Below are 16886 nucleotides of genomic sequence, written 5' to 3' on the forward strand. Positions count from 1 at the left end.
AAATATGCCCTGATCCAGGTCAAACAAACTATAAACTAAATTGTATACAAAACAGAAAAACATTTGCTATCGGCACTAACAATAATATACTGCAAATCTATATGTGTAGCAAATAAAATCAAGGGGATTTTGGCCCTCATTCAGAGCCACTCGCTAGCGGCAGTACGCTCGTTCCGAGCGATGTTCGCACATCTGCGCATGCGTACGGTTTTTAGTACGCATGCGCGAACCAGTCAGTGTGGCCGAAAATCGTTGGTACGCAATATAGCGAGGGCCTGCTATTTTGAGTGACAGAATGAGGCGTATGTGGGTGGTAACAGGGGAAGGTGCTTGAAAACGGGGAGTGGAGATCCGAACGCAGGCGTGCTTAAAGGTCAAAACGGGCGTTTTAAGGGTGTGCATATTTAATCCAGCAGCGTCAATGACCACGTCACTTGGTTTTTTTTTAACTCAGAACTGCTCGCAAAATAGCGGTTGAAAACACCAACCACAAGAATAGCGAGCAGTTCATACGCTGTACGATGTACTCGATTAATCTAATAAATAGCGGACATGACGTATGGTGCGAGCGGCCAGGGGGCGTTTTTATAAAAAAAACGAGCGTATGTTTTGCTCGCTCGTTCAGACTTAGAGGTGGGAACAGACTGCAATTTGCGAACGGATCATTTGAATAGCCACCCCTTGTTTTTGAACGAACGACCGCAAATAGCGAACGGCTCTGAATCAGGCCCTTTGTCATGATTTGATCAAAGCATTGTTTTTTCTGCAGGAAAACAAAATAGTGGTTTAGTGGGTACAAGATGGACAGTTCAATACCTGGCTGAGCATCAACATCATTAATAAATAAAAAAACTTAATTTAAGTCATTAGTTTAATCAATGCACTTTACACCATGAGATAGATCTGATTTTACACAAATTAAACAGATACAATGGCTAATAAATACATGCACCTATAGCAGAACCATCTTCCTTACCTTATCAAAGCCCTTAAGTCCTCCATGTATGCTGTTTGGTCCATTGTTGATGGGTAACTGGTGATCCTGACCATACATAGTGAATTTACCCTTGGCGATCCTATTTGCAACACGTCCAACCACTGCTCCGAAATAAGGATGCTTATTTGTATAACCTGAAAAACATATCACAAACAAAGGGGTAAATTTACTAAGCGCCGGTTTTGCTTCGACTTAAGACCGATGGAAGCCGAAGGCTATAGGCAGCGTTTCTGTGTCTAAAAAAATGTGTATTTACTATCAGTCAGTTGACAACAGACGATGATGTTGGACTATTTTATCGTCGGTTTTGACATATATGATGAAAATAGATGACAAAACCGACCAAAAATAGACCAACACTTCCTGGTGGTTTTCTATAACAGGGATGGGGAACCTCAGGCCCGGGGGCCGCATAAAGTCCCCCGGAATCATTTGGTCTGGAGCTTTTTTCTGCTGGCCTCATCTGGCTAACAGGGTGCCTATAATGGCACCCTGAAGCCAGAATCTGTGCAGCAGTGTCGCCAGGAGCGTCCTTAGGATGCTTCAGACGGTCACACTGCTGCCCTTACAGCTCCCCGGAGCATCCTCAGGATGCTCAGGGCATTGCTGTAATCACTGGAAATTGTGGCCCCGCCCTGTGTGACATCACACAGAGAGGGTGTGGCCTGCTCCGGAAGAGCAAATAACGTTACATATATCAAAATGGCCCTCGGCAGAAAAAAGGTTCCCCACCCCTGATCTATAGGGTAAAACATACCACATGCAGAAAAGTTTGGAGAGTGTTACTGTGATTTCTGAAAGTAGTCTTGTTGTTTTCTGTGAGTTTAAAGTTCGTCTTAATTTTAGTTTGGTGTCAGTGTTTACTTGTGTGTTCCTGTGCTGTGGTTGTGAGGAGTGTCGTTTTAGTGTAGGTTTTATTTTTTAGTGTTTGTCTGTCTTCTTTGTGTTATTTGTTTAGAACAGATAGAGGGGGAGAGGAGAAGGAGCAGAGAGAACCATAAGAACAAACCCTGAGGACCCATCCTCAACCTCACTTTCTAAAAGGAAACGATAAACGTACACTTAATTGCTGACATTAAGTATACATTTCAGCATATTTACCATTAAAATGTGTATTTGTATATTTATTGGTCCTGTGAAAATAATGTTAACACAACAAACAATACATTTTGGAAAGGTACACCAATTGTGGTCTACTAGTTTTGTGCAATGTTTCTCACAATATATTTCAACAGGCAGACGGTAAAGCCTATTTTGACAAACATTTCATTGTATTTTTTGCTTTTAAACAATCACCAATGCAGATAACCATCTAGCACCTATCGCTCATAGCAACCAATCAGCTGCTAACAGCCATTTTTCTAGCCTGTAAAATGACAGTTAGAAGCGGATTGGTTGGCATGGATAACTTCTCCACTTTCTCCAAGATTTGATAAAATATGAGATATGGTAAGAACTTACCCTTGTTATCTCTATTTCTACGAAGTCCATAGGGTTCCACAGGATACCTTGGGGTATAGGTGATGACGTCAGTCTTCAGGCACCACAGAGTTAAAGTTTTCAGCCTCCCAGGATACATCTGGGTCCCTCTCCTATACCCCGCCCCCGGGCCAAGTCATCTCAGTTACGTCACAAGCCATAGGCCGGAGGAGGAGAAGAAAGAGAGAGAAGAAAAAAATCTGGACACTCACAAGAATCACATTCTCACCATAGGGAGACGGAAAAAACGGTGACCAGAATAAAGCCCATCTGCAGTACAGGTGCGACAGGGCGGGAGTCCTGTGGAACCCTATGGACTTCGTAGAAATAGAGATAACAAGGGTAAGTTCTTACCATATCTCATATTTTCTACTTCAGGGTCGATAGGGTATCCACAGGATACCTTGGGGATGTCCCAAAGCAGTATCCTTTAAGGGTGGGGACGCTCCTGTGCTGAGAGGAGAATCCGCCGCCCGAAGGAAGCATCCTGAGAGGCAAAGATGTCAAAAGCGTAATACCTCACAAAGGTATTGACAGAAGACTACGTAGCAGCCTTGCAGATCTGAACTGCAGAGGCACCACGTCTAGCTGCAAACGAAGGACCCACAGACCTAGTGGAATGAGCCCTCACCAAGGAGGGAACTGGAAGACCTTCATGAAGATAAGCTTCTGAAATTGCCATACGAATCCAGCCTGCCAAAGTCTACTTTGAAGCAGGCCAACCCTTTTTACGGAAGCCATAGAGGACAAACAAGGCGTCCGACTTCCTAAAAGAAGAAGTGCGATCAACATAAATTCTCAATGCCCGCACAACATCCCAAGTGGCGTCACCCACTGAAAGTCCAGGTGAATTGAAAGCCGGCACAACAATTTCTTCATTGATGTGAAAACTGGATACCACTTCGGGAAGGAATCCCGGACGAGTGCGAAGCACCGCCCTATTCCTATGAAAATTCAGAAAAGGGGGTCTACAAGAGAGACCCCCCAGTGCCGAGGCAACGGCCAGAAGGAATATGGTTTCAGCTGTAAGCCATTTAAAGTCCACTGAGTCCAGTGGTTCAACCGGCGGTCCCTAGAGAACTCTCAGGACCACAGCCCAATTCCAAGGTGCCACCGGTGGAACAAAAGGTGGCTGAATGCGAAGAACACCTCGCATAAAGGTGTGCACATCAGAGAGCGCAGCAATCCTACGATGAAACCAGACTGACAGGGCAGACACCTGCACTTTCAGAGAAGCCAGGCGAAGCCCATGATCCAGTCCAGCCTGTAGGAAAGCCAACACCCTAGACAGGCGGAACTCCCTAAGGGAATAACCTCTAGGTCTACATCACCGGAAGAAAGTATGCCACACACGATGGTAGATTCTTGCCGAGGAAGGTTTACAAGCTCTTAGTATGGTTTGCACCACGGAGCTAGAATAACCCTCTGGACCTTAGCATGACCGTTTCAACAGCCACACCGAGTCAGGTCCGGGTGAAGACAAGGACCCTATGACAGCAGATTCGGTCGTAATGGTAACCTCAGAGGAACGTCTACTGACAGACTCTGGAGGTCGGAGAACCAGTGCCGTCTGGGCCACTCGGAAGCTATCAACAGTAGCGTACCTCCTTCTTGATTTGAATTTCCGTAATACCCGCGGAAGAAGGGAAAACGGAGGGAAAAGGTAGGCAAACTGGAACATCTACTAGACGGACAGGGCATACACCAGAGACGCCTTTTCGTCTCATGTTCGAGACCCGTACACCGGCAACTTGTTGTTGTGCCGGGACGCCATGAGGTCTATCTCTGGAAGACCCCACTTGTCCACCAGACTCCGAAAGACGTCCTGGTATAAAGACCACTCTCCCGGTTCCTCCTTGCTGGTTTAAATAGGCCACCGTGGTGGCGTTGTCCGACGGGACCTGCACAGGGTGACTCTGGAGAACCGGCTGTGCCCGCTGGAGAGCTCTTGACACCGCATGGAGCTCCAGAATGTTTATTGGAAGCTCCGCTACCGCCCGAGTCCACCTGCCCTGAAACAAGTGTGGACCCGTGACAGCTCCCCAGCACCGGAGACTGGCGTCCGTTGTTAACAGGACCCAGTTCGCCACCCAGAACGGGCGTCTGCAAACACCAGGTTAGAGACAGGCGAACATCCGGAGTGAGCCCCATCGTCTGGGACTTGAGACACTGAGGCAATCCATTCCATCTGGACCGGATCAATAGCAGCAGAGGTTTGGAGTGAAATTGGGCGTACTCCACCATGTCGAATACCGACACCATTGAGCCCAATAATCTCTTTGCCAAGTGTGTCGACACTCGACGACACTGCAGACAACTGCGCACCCTCAACTACAAAGCAAGGATCTTTTCCTCCGTCACAAAGATCCACTGCTGCCTGGAGTCCAATAAGGCCCCGAGGTGCAGGATCCTCTGAGACGGGGTGAGAGTGGACCTCTGCCAGTTTGTCAACCAGCCGTGACGTTGCAGTACCGCAATCGTCAGATCCAGATGGTGTAAAAGAAACTCTGGAGACCCCGCTATCAACAGGAGGTCGTCCAGATAAGGCAACAGTCGGACTCCCTGCGTCCGCAGGAGAGCCGCCATGACCGCCATGACCTTGGTGAATACCCGTGGAGCAGTCACCAGGCCAAAAGGCAGTGCCCGGAACTGGAAATGTTCGTTGCAGATTGCCAATCTGAGGAACTGCTGATGGCGCAAAAAAATAGGGACATGCAGGTAAGCGTCCTGGATGTCCAATGACACCATGTAGTCCCCAGAATAATGGACCGCAGGGTCTCCATCCTAAACAGAGGCACCCTCAAGGACTTGCTGAGGGCCTTTAGGTTTAGTATTGAACGGTAAGACCCATTGGGTTTCTGCACCAAAAATAGAATGGAATAGAAACCCAGGCCCCTCTGGGAAATTGGAACATGCACTGCGACCAGCACCGGGCGAACTGAAGCAGGTGCCCCCCACTTTGGGGTCCCCCAAAAGGAGGCCTGGACCGTCAGGCCGCAGGTTTGTTATCTGACCTAGGAGCCGGACATCTGGTACTCCAGACCTGATTCTTGGGCTTGGACAATTTCTTGGCCCCAGCCTGCCGTGGACAGGACTGTACTTTAGGCCTACCTTGGGCCCTGTGAGGCCAAAAGGACGACCCACCAGCACTAGAAAGAATCGTAGCAGACAGAAGACATGCAGATTTTGCTGCTGCCAACGTAACTACAATTTTGTCCAGATCTGGACCAAATAGTACCTGTCCAGACCTTCTAATCCCTTTTTGGAATCCGCGTCCGCTTTCCAAGAACGCAACCATAAGGTGCGACGAGCAGCCACGGCTGCAGAGGAGATCCTAGAGGTGAGCATACAAATATATAAGGCCGCTTCATTAATGTAAGTGGCCGAGTCTCGGAGATTGCCCACCAACTCGGTCTGTTCAGCCGAACAGTCAGAGTCCAAAGACGCCTCCAAATTATCCGCCCAGCGCTCCATAGCTCTGGCTACCCAACACACGGCCAGAGCCGGTCTGGATGCTTCCCTGCAAGGGAATAAACGGCTTTGAGGCAGATCTCCACCTTGCGGTCAGTGACATCCTTCAAGGATGACATCGAAGGCATAGGCAATGTGGCACTTTTGACTAGGCGTGTGACATGTGAATCCACTTGCGTAGGGGATTCCCGCTTAGAAAAATAATTGACCGCAAACGGATAAGCCACGGCTAAGCGTCTCTGGGGCTGAAACCGTTTACCTTGATTTTTCCACGCCTCCTCTAAATGATCCACTAATTGATCAGAAAGAGGGAACACCGTAGCCTCACCCTTAATATCCTTAAAAAGGCATATATGAATGTGGCCACCAAAGGATCAATATCCTCAATAACTAAAGCCGAGCGGACAGCTCGAATAAGACCAGGGATATACACCTTGGACTTAGCGTCCGGCTCTTTGGTACGGAGAGGTTCTTGGTCAGATAGATCCAGAATCTCCCCATGATCTGACGTCTCATCGTCATCCCCATAAGGAGCAGATAAAGACGCCACCGGCCGTTATGAGGCCGCAACACAGACTCCCCCTGTAAAACATCGGACAAATGCTGAACCGATGTAGTTAAGAGTATTAACCCACGCAGGCTCCGGAGAAACCTGGGAAGGGACAGGGAGACTGTGGGGTACCATCAATTGTCTCAGGAACTCCCGCATGGGTGACGACACCACTGACTGCTGGGACAAACCCGTCTGGGTAAACGCAGGTGGCGGAGCTAGCTGGCCCACAAGGGTTGTAAGCGCCTTAGCGAAACAAGCCCAGGGAGGTTCCTGTACCGGGACCGTGACCATAATCGGCCGTGACAGTGCCAGGCACTGGGGGCATAACCCCTCCGCGTTACCCTCTCCCTCCGCTATTGGTACCTTACATTTAGTACACATGAGCTGGAGAGGAAAATCAGTCTCAGACATGATGGTAAGTATGTGACACTCACACCTATACGTATTGGTATAGTGTGAATAACACCCTGCACACCGCGCACCGCAAGGGCTTTGAGCAGAGCAAGATCAGGGACAGTAATAAAGCTGACAGTAGAAAGTGAAAGTACAGACAGCAGGCTAGCAGTTCAGTCACATACAATGCAGAAGAAACAAATCCCTGCACTATTAGCGCTGATTCTCAACTACTCAGACCCTCAGGCTGGTAGGACTCAGCGCTGCATACACTGACCTGTGACAAACAGAGGAGAGGTATGCTGGGGGACCCAGACCGCAATGCCACCGCTCACAGGCTTCCAGCAGTGTTCACCATGCTTTAAAGATGGCCACCGAGGAGCAGAAGATGAAGGAGGCCGGCCTGGGGAGGACAGCTGACACACTGTGGCCAATCAGGCAGAGCAGAGAGGCTGTGTGCAGCAGGGGAGGCGCCGGCTGTGAGACAGGGAAAGCGCGCTCCCCTGGCATGCATTTAACCCCTGGGACGCCGCAGCGCATGCCGCTCAGCAGCGGCCCGCTGTCCCAGGGGGTAGTGGAAGCGCAGGTTGGTCGCCTGGCTCCACGCTGCAGCCAGTCCCCAGGGAGCCCCCTGCCTGGGGACTCAGGACCATGTGACCAGCAGGGACCCACCGCGGGACCCCGCTGCTTACCTGCATCCCCTTGGATCCGGCCATGGTCCAAAACATCTGGGGACACCGCTAGCCGTGACCCCAGATGTCTACCAGCATCCCCGGATCAGTACCGGCGTTCTGGTACCGGCGGGGTGTAGGGGAGACGGCATGGACGTCAGTACTGACTGTCCATGCTGTACTCCCAGATGTGCAGCCAGCGCTGCCTTTAAAAGAAACTTCAGGGGCTCTTCATAGCCCCCCTCTGCACAGTGCCTCCGACTCCGGCCAGGCACCGACGAAACTGAGATGCCTTGGCCCGGGGGCGGGGTATAGGAGAGGGACCCAGATGCATCCTGGGAGGCTGAAAACGTTAACTCTGTGGTGCCTGAAGACTGACGTCATCACCTATACCCCAAGGTATCCTGTGGATACCCTATGGACCCTGAAGTAGAAATCTCCACCTTATTTTGTCCAAAGTCGGTAGTGGGGTATTTGCAGGAAGAAGTACCAAGATCAGTGCACTCCCATGTGCAGGCAACCCGTCTGACTGACTGCGCAGCAGTAGCAGAATTGAAAAAACAAGATACACACTGCCTAGGCAGCCTCGTACAGAGGCCCTGATTCAGAGCCGGACGCTCTGACAGAGCGCTCGCTCTGAATCAGGGCCGTCCCTCTTACTTTTTGGAGTGGCCTCTTGGCCGCTTGCATAGCTGTGGGTAACCACCCACAGCTATAGCGAGCGGCCAAAATGATGGTCGCGATGGTCAAGACCATCGCGACCATTGGGCTTGCGACGAGACCCTTGTGGTAGGGTCTCGTCTGCAGCAAGCCCTGGGGTGCTTTTGGCTCTATCAGAGCTGAGAGCACTCCCACTGACATCACAAGTGATGTCAGTGGGGCCGGCCCCAGACGGTAGGCATTCCCATGGGAACGCCTCCGTCTGGCCAGCCACGCCCCCGGCACGCCCCCCAAAGGGGGCGTGCTGTCAATCACCATCGACAGCAAACCCCCTTTGTTGCGAGACCCATAACAACGGCTTGGCCGTCGTTATTCGGGTCTCGCGCATGCGCACGACGGAGGCGCCTCCATCGTGCGCATGCGCACTTGGGCAACATCGATCCGCTTGCGAGCGCTCAGCGCTCGCGAGCGGGTCTGAATCAGGCCCAGAGCACCTATCCTCTAAGGCACTACTAAAAACTAAGAAGCCATGCATGGAAGGCTATAGATAGGGAGAAGTCTCAGCACAAACAAGCTGTATAGAATTGTAAATTCCTGCACAGCATCCCCCCATACCCCAAGATTTTCAGTGTCCCCCAAAGCGGATGTGAGAGAAACAACAATAGAAATAAATAGAATGTATAGAAGGTCACAGGAATATTGTTGGTGGTAGAAATACTTTCTCCACTGTGACATAATACCAATAACTATTTTTTCCTTTACTATAAAGTAAACCAACAAAAAAGGATCAAATGTCATCTTCTGCAGAAAAATACATTTTGCAATACTAGAAACGGGTAAGTATTTACACGCATCAAATATTACATCACATAATATTATGCAACGCTTGCTGCAACAGTACAAAGACATGATGCTGCTCTGGTATGAAACGATGTAAAACAAATTATTAATAGTAAGGGGCCTATTTATCAAAGTTCTTTTCATAAAATTATGTAGAAACTGCAGTTTCTGTATAATTTTATAAGTTGTTGCTATATACTAATAGCACAATACAGGAGATTTCACAGAAATCTCTCGCAGAGTGCTAATTAGCACTGCAGGTCACAGTCCACATTATTATCAATGGGGACTACGATCTCAGCCCTATGTACCAAACTCCAAAAAATATGAAATATGGTAATAACTTACCCTTGTTATCTCTATTTCTACGAAATCCATAGGGTTCCACAGGATACGTTGGGGTATAGGCGATGACGTCAGACATCGGGCACCACAGAGTTAAGTTTTTCAGCCTCCCAGGATGCACTGGGGTCCCCCTCCTATACCCCACCCCCGAGCCCAGGCAAATCAGTTAAGTAACAAGCCCCAGGTAGGAGGAGGAGAGGAAAGAGAGAGAAGAAAGATCTGGAACAAGAATCACATTCTCACCAGAAGGAGACGGAAAAACCGGTGACCAGATGAAAGCCCATCTGCATTACAGGTGCGACAGGGCGGGAGTCCTGTGGAACCCTATGGACTCTATATTAGACCTTAGACTTAGACTCAGTCTCCTTAGTACGGAGGGGCTCCTGATCAGAAAGGTCAAAAATCTCACCGTCATCAGACGACACATCATCCTCATCACACTGAGCTGTCTTAGACGCCAAAGGTTGCTTATGCGGCCGCAATGATGACTCCCCCTGTAAAACGTCCGACAGGTGTTGCACCGTAGTGGACAAGGAATTAACCCACGCAGGCTCTTGTGAGACCTGGGGGGGCAAAAGCGGGAGACACTGGGGTAACATCAACTGTCTGGGGAATCCCTGCATGGGTGACGACCCCATTGACTGCTGTGATAACCCCATCTGGGGGAAAGCAGGGGGCGTCAATAGCTAGCCCACAAGGGTTATAAGTGCCTTAGCAAAACAAGCCCAGGGCGGTTCCTGTATAGGCACAGTGACAGAAATCGGGCGTGATATCAGATAACACGCCCTACATAACCCCTCAGCGTTTCTATCACCCTCCGCTATTGGTACATTACATTTGGTACACTTTAGCTGAAGAGGAGAATCCTGTTCACTTTCAGACATGATGAGTAACGGAATGTATGTGACACACCTCACAGACAAATAGTGAGGCAATAAACACCCTGCAACACCGCACTGCAAGGGCTTTAGCAGGAGGAAGAATAGGGATAGTAAAATGGCTGACAGTCAGAAGTGAAAGTACAGGCAGCAGCGCACTATCAGCGCTGAGATCAACTACACAGACCAGAACTTGGTAGGAAACAGCGTTGCATACACTGACCTTAATCGAAGGAGAGGTATGCGGGGGGACCCGGACCACGATGTCACCGTCTTCAGCTCCAGCAGCGTTGGCCAAGTCATGAAGATGGAGGAGCATAGAGGAGGCGGGCCCGGGGGAGGAGCGCTCACACAGGCAGCCAGACCGCAGTGGAGAGGCAGTGTGCAGTGGGGGAGGAGCCGGCTATATACAAGGAAGGCGCGGTCCCCTGGCATGCAATTAACCCCCAGGACGCTGGACTTCACCGCTCAGCCGCGGCACACTGTCCCTGGGGTATAGTGGAAGCGCAGGTTAATACCTGGCTCCACCCTGCCAGTCCCCAGGGAGCCCCCTGCCTGGGGACTTAGGACTGTGTTGCTCGACGGATACCCACCACAGGACCCTGCCGCTTACCTGTCCCCTTGGATCCGGTCACAGTCCAGGTATCCGGGGTCACCGGACACCCACTGTGACCCCAGACACCCCCCAGCATCCCCGTATCGGTACCGGCGTTCTGGTCCGGCGGGGTGGAGGAACGACAGCTTAGACGTCAGTACTGACTGTCTATGCTGTGCAGCTCATGTTGTGCAGCCACAGCTGCATTGAAGAAACTTCAGGGGCCATAAAGGCCCCCCTCTGTTACAGGTGCTCAGACTCTGAGCCGGGCACCTATGAAACTGATTTGCCTTGGCTCGGGGGCGGGGTATAGGAGGGGGACCCCAGTGCATCCTGGGAGGCTAAAAAACTTAACTCTGTGGTGCCCGATGTCTGACGTCATCGCTGTACCCCAAGGTATCCTGTGGATACTCTATGGACCCTGATGTAGAAAGAGAAGCTTTTCTGAGTTTGGCTCCGGTAGTCTTCAGATGGTGTAAACTGCTTTGAGCCTATGGAGGTTTAGGATTCCTATGGAGGCTTCCGATCTCTCTCCTGCAGCCTCCAGCCGACGGTAGAAGCTAACACTGTGTAGTGTCATTCTAGCACCCTGCATCTGTCACAACCTGTGCAGTTTCTTTTTCCTGCCTGGGGTGTCGCTCTCTGCTCTGGTGCTTCTAGCACACTCTGCTGCTGCAACAAACTACTGAGATACACACAGACCAAAGTGTGCCAGAAGCACCAGAGCAGAGAACGAGTGTGTATATATTATATATGTCAGAATTTATGGAAAAAAAGGCATTTAAGGGAAATTCAGTCTGGACATCACACACCCACTTTTGCCAACTGCACTTGCTTTTCAGAATAAGTATATGAATTTGTATATGTATTTGTGAACCGCACTTGGAGTGTCTGTGGTGTCTGCACTGTCGGATGGGAGGAGATGTGTAGATGATGGTCATTTTTTGTCAGTGCTTTTAGAAGCATGAGTGCACTTCATTTTGCACCCACAACAAGCTTGTGTTTTGCAGGATGACATTATGTAAATGAGATAAAGGCTGTGGAGGGCACATTTTCAGGGTAGTTTCTGACTTTGCAGGAGGGCACGCAGTATAGATGAGCAAACATTTCTAAACTGTTCCAAAAATAGTGAGGTGGGAGCAAAGCAAAAAAGAACAAGTAACTTTGCACTGCAAGTGGGGTAGATGTAAAATGTGCAGAGAGATTTAGATTTGGGAGGGGTATGTCCCAACTTAAATCTAAATTGCAGTGTAATAATAAAGCTGCCCAGCATTTGTGGGCTACATGCAAAAGCAGCCAGTATTTACCCTGCATGCAAAAAAATAAATATATTTGCACCCCTTGCATTGCTACATGGTTTATCCAGGTACACAGTTTTTTTATTTTTTGGCTTTGCCTCCGCCTTAGAATCACGCCCTTAGTCAGTAGAATAGGGGCTCCTGTTCTGTCCCCAATCAGACATCACAGCAGAATGATCTGATTGTCATCGTCCCAGCTATATTCATAGACTATTTCTTCAAAATTATAATTTACTAATGAGGTAAGGAAAAGTGGAACTTGAAGATTGTATCCCAGTGCCTTTGTGAACAGATAGGCTCTATTCTCGTAAATGCTAGTTCAGTCAGTAAATGGCCACCACCCTGTGTGTAGGCAAAAGATACACCATAAATGAAGGAAGGGGATTGGACTTTCAAGTGATGTTTCTCTCTGTCCATCATGCACACTTTCAGGGGGATCTGTAAATCCACAACATCAAATGTAGATTGATTTTCCTGGGGCAGTTGCAAGAACCTGGAAGTGGGTGCAGGTAGTAAAGGCCTACTTGCAGCACAGAGTTGTGGTTTGTAAATGGACCTTAGAGGAAGAAAGCAGAGAAATTGAAACTCACCATTTAAATCATCAAACCCAAGGACAATATCTGTGAAATTTCCATCTTTATCCTTTGTTTCTAAGCGAGTTATGATACAGCCAAAGGAAATTATTTCTGCCTTAACGAAGTCTGACTCCAGGTGAAACCTCTCCACTATGCCTCCGTCAGGAAGGTTCCCAAACACAGATCTGGTCACCGATGTCATTGCTCTGGTAAACTGTGACTGCAAAATGTAAAATAGTGTCAGTAAATATTAACGATGCACAGGACTGTACATTACTAGTAAGGTTGCTATAAAGTCCAGAGTGATGATCATGGGTGGTCTGACCAAATGGTAAGGTTTTCCCAGCTTTGGGACAATCTACAGTTTCACAGGCTTGTGTGCAGATAAACAGCTAGTCTGTACTTCTCATGCCAAAATGTATTATAAAATCTTGCATAGGGCCTACTATACTTCACCTAACTTCAATGGTTATAAATGTGGTGTATGAGAAGCCTATATTCTCCATTGTTTATGGTCATTATTCGGAAATGACTGACTTTTGGGATAAAGTAGATAATTATATTACCCTGGCTTCTCAACGGGTTGGGTACGGGCTGTGGCAGTTAGAAACCTGATGCCAACATCCTGACAGGTTTAGGATACAGACACCTGCCTAAACCCAACCTCCCCCTCCCCACAACCTAACCCTCCCCCCTTAGTGCATAACCCTAACACTCCCTCTAGTGCCTAACCATGACACTCCCTCTAGTGCCTAACCCTAACACTCCCTGTAGTGCCTAACCCTCAACCTAACCCTCCCTCTAGTGCCTCACCCTAACCCTCCCTCTAGTGCCTAACCCTAACCCTCCCTCTAGTGCCCAACCCTAACACTCCCTCTTGTGCCCAACCCTAACCCTCCCTCTAGTGTCTAACCCTAACACTACCTCTAGTGCCTAACACTCCCTCTAGTGCCTAACCCTAACACTACCTCTAGTGCCTAACACTCCCTCTAGTGCCCAACCCTAACACTCCCTCTTGTGCCTAACCCTAACCCACCCTCTAGTGCCTAACCCTAACCCTCCCTCTAGTGCCTAACCCTAACACTACCTCTAGTGCCTAACACTCCCTCTAGTGCCTAACCATAACCATCTCCCTAACCTCGCGACTTACCTACGGGATGACGGCAACGGTATTCTAAGCGTCGGCATCCCATGTACCGGTATATTGACTGTATTCCCTTCTCAACTGCTGGTGAATAAAATAGCAACAGCTAAGAAGATACTTTTGTCCCAGTGAATTGTCCAAGACACATCCGCTATTGGCTACAATTCTTATCTTATTTGTTATCTCTTTACCATAGATTGGGTGGAAATGTCCATGAATAATAAAGGTTTAGGTGGTAATCTTTTCTCTGTATAGTCATACTTTCTCTCTCTTCAATTATATGATTCTCTTAGAAAGGCCCGTATTCAATTAGAGGCGAAATCCTGCGATCGGCAAAAAGTTTTTACAGGTGCCCAGTTTTTGCCACTTTCCAAAGTATCACCCTATTCAATTCCAGGATGTTTTCGCCTGAGCGAAAACTCCATAAGCATAAACAGGCAAAAAAGTTCTCCACCCAAAGGCAGGAGAAAAGATGTGCAAAATCCCTATTTTTGAGTAAAAATGTGGGGACTTGGGACCTCATTCAGAGCCGCTCGCAAAAAATGCGAGCGTTCACTCTGAATGACGGCGGCCGCTTTTCTTTTGAAAGGCGGCCTCCTGGCCGCTCGCTAAGCTGTGGGTTACCACCCACAGCTTTAGCGAGTGACTAGGTGATGGTCGCGATGGTCGAGACCATCACGACCATCGGGGCTTGCAACGAGACCCTTGCGGTAGGGTCTCGTCTACCGCAAGCCCCAGGTTGCTTCCTGCTCTATTAGATGACTACAGCAGGTGTATTTTTTAAATATTTTTTTAATACATTTTAGAATCACATAAATATACTAGTACATATTTACATGTACCCCCAATTTAACTACAGCAATTATTTTTTTCACAAAAGAAATTGCTTTATATAATTTTTCCACTTATGCAAATATGCATATAACAGCCCTTTGACTCAATATAAGATTACTTTTATTAGGGCTATTAATACACTTCTATATTGATTCCCCGGGTCAGTTAGGCTTTTAGGGGGTACAGACCGATTACAGAACCTTGTCGAAGCTGGATAATTGGCTGAGACAAGATCAGTTTAAAATTGGATCGCAGCGACGCCATCTTGCGACTGGCCGCAAGACGGCATCTTGGAAATGAGATCGCAAGACGCCATTTTGTGAATGGCCGCCCAAGCGCCATTTTAGATAAACTCACACTTTAGTACATGTGGCGATTTTACTATTAGCATCATGCGATTGCATCTTTCACCATTTCTCATACACACATTAATACGCACAATTGTGCTGTTAACTAGTAGCATATTAGCGAATGCATAAGATCCTGTATGAAAACGCTGAATATTAGCTTCATGCACACGCATCTGCCCCAAGTTAACTAGCGTCTTTACATCAAACCCCACATACTCACACATTACAAATTCACATACAAGGTTCCATAAGCTTTAAGGTATAAGATTCAAGTATGCACATTTATTATAATTGCTAGGAAATAAAGATTATTTCGTAACTAAGGTTTTATACATGATAAGTAAGCCATGTTTGGTATTGTACTGATGCGTACTCTCTCAACAGTATTCCGGTAATATCGATGGAGAGATCGCAACATGCATTCTCAACTTATGGACCGCAGAGACTTCAAGCAACAAAATGTACATTATATGACCAACTGTTAGGATTTGCATGAGGCGGGAAACCAGAGACCACCAGTTGTTAGAGGCTGGACTGTGTCTATTTGAACCAACCTGTTAAAAGCCTTGTAACATATGCCCTCTCCTTTAGGACCAATGGTATTAGCAACAAACTTCTCTATTGTGTTGTTTATTTCTGGAGGGTATAAATATGTGTGCTCTGACCCTGGGTTCCTAGTCTTCATGCTGAATGCTGATTGACGAGGGGTTTCTTGCTGATGCCTACATCTGGTCCAGAGCTCTGCGTATGTATAACTGTACTTGGGTCTGTATGATTCCTTTGCGCCAAATTGCAATACTTTGTGCTTTGGAACCACAGTTTCTAGGTCTGGTGTCTTTATTCACTGTATAACTGTGCGTATGCAAAATAGCGTCATCCTTAGAGGTTTATAGGCAGGATATTAGAAGGTATAGGCAGGGGTGTATAGAGGTTCAAAGGCAGTATCGTTAGTTGGGGGCTCGTAGTGCAGTCACTTACCCACTCACACGGCACATACGGTTATCGATATCTCACCAAAGGGTGGAGTGGCCACATGCAGGGTTTACCTGCAACCGCTCGGTGCTGAGAGATCGCTACCCATTTTCGTGTGAGCCAGGGACGCTGACTAGAATCCAGGAACAAGAAAGGAAAAAGTTTGTTTTCCTTTGTAGATAGAACCTAACATTTAAAGGGGTGCCGCAGTATTGAACACGCGGCTGAGTCGCAGTTTTGCGCACAGTAAAGACGCACTTTTGTGTACGCAGCTAAAGATTGTCATACGGTTGTGTGGTAGTCGCATTATTGTGTATACGACTGGTCGCACAATAGCGTATACGTACTTACGGTTGTGCTGCCACATGTTTAAACAAAGCCATTGAGTTTACATTATCAATTGTTGCCAATAATTGGGTTAACGTGTAGTTTTCTGCGCAGGAAAAGAGTGTGTGATTGTGAGTATTTGTTTAGGGTGTAACACGGGACCTAAAGGTTAAGGGTATTGTATGACCCTTAAGTACTAGGCGCAGGAGTTGGCCTAGTAGCTCGGTAAGTAGCTTACCGTTCTATACACATCAGCAGGTGTACATGTTGTCTTTGTTGTAGGGACCAGCTCTCAGTGTGATTGCAGTGTTCAATAATTAGGTTGGGTTATTTGAGCATTGTAGTTGAGCCACACTAGGAAACTTGTGATTGTGAGCTGAGAGATAATAGGTGAGCGGGGGCATCTAGAAATTTCTTCCGTAGGTGAGCGGGGGCATCTAGAAATTTCTTCCGTAGGTGAGCGGGGGCATCTAGAAATTTCTTCCATAGGTGAGCGGGGGCATT

At 48.1% G+C, this 16886-nt stretch overlaps 1 protein-coding gene across 1 annotated transcript in view; it reads right to left on the reverse strand.

Annotated features, from left to right (window-relative positions):
* Positions 1-16886, reverse strand: part of GALM (galactose mutarotase) — a 106041-nt gene that overhangs the window by 60585 nt on the left and 28570 nt on the right. The window contains exons 2-3 of the mRNA XM_088477426.1: positions 12771-12975; positions 977-1131 (exon numbers count right to left, since the gene is read on the reverse strand). Coding sequence (XP_088333552.1) covers positions 977-1131; positions 12771-12957 — 342 coding nt within the window. The 5' untranslated portion in view covers positions 12958-12975. The remainder of the gene's footprint in view (positions 1-976; positions 1132-12770; positions 12976-16886) is intronic.

The sequence above is a fragment of the Taudactylus pleione genome, unplaced genomic scaffold (assembly GCF_031769625.1).
Source record: "Taudactylus pleione unplaced genomic scaffold, aTauple2 ptg000201l, whole genome shotgun sequence".
NCBI classification, from domain to species: domain Eukaryota; kingdom Metazoa; phylum Chordata; class Amphibia; order Anura; family Myobatrachidae; genus Taudactylus; species Taudactylus pleione.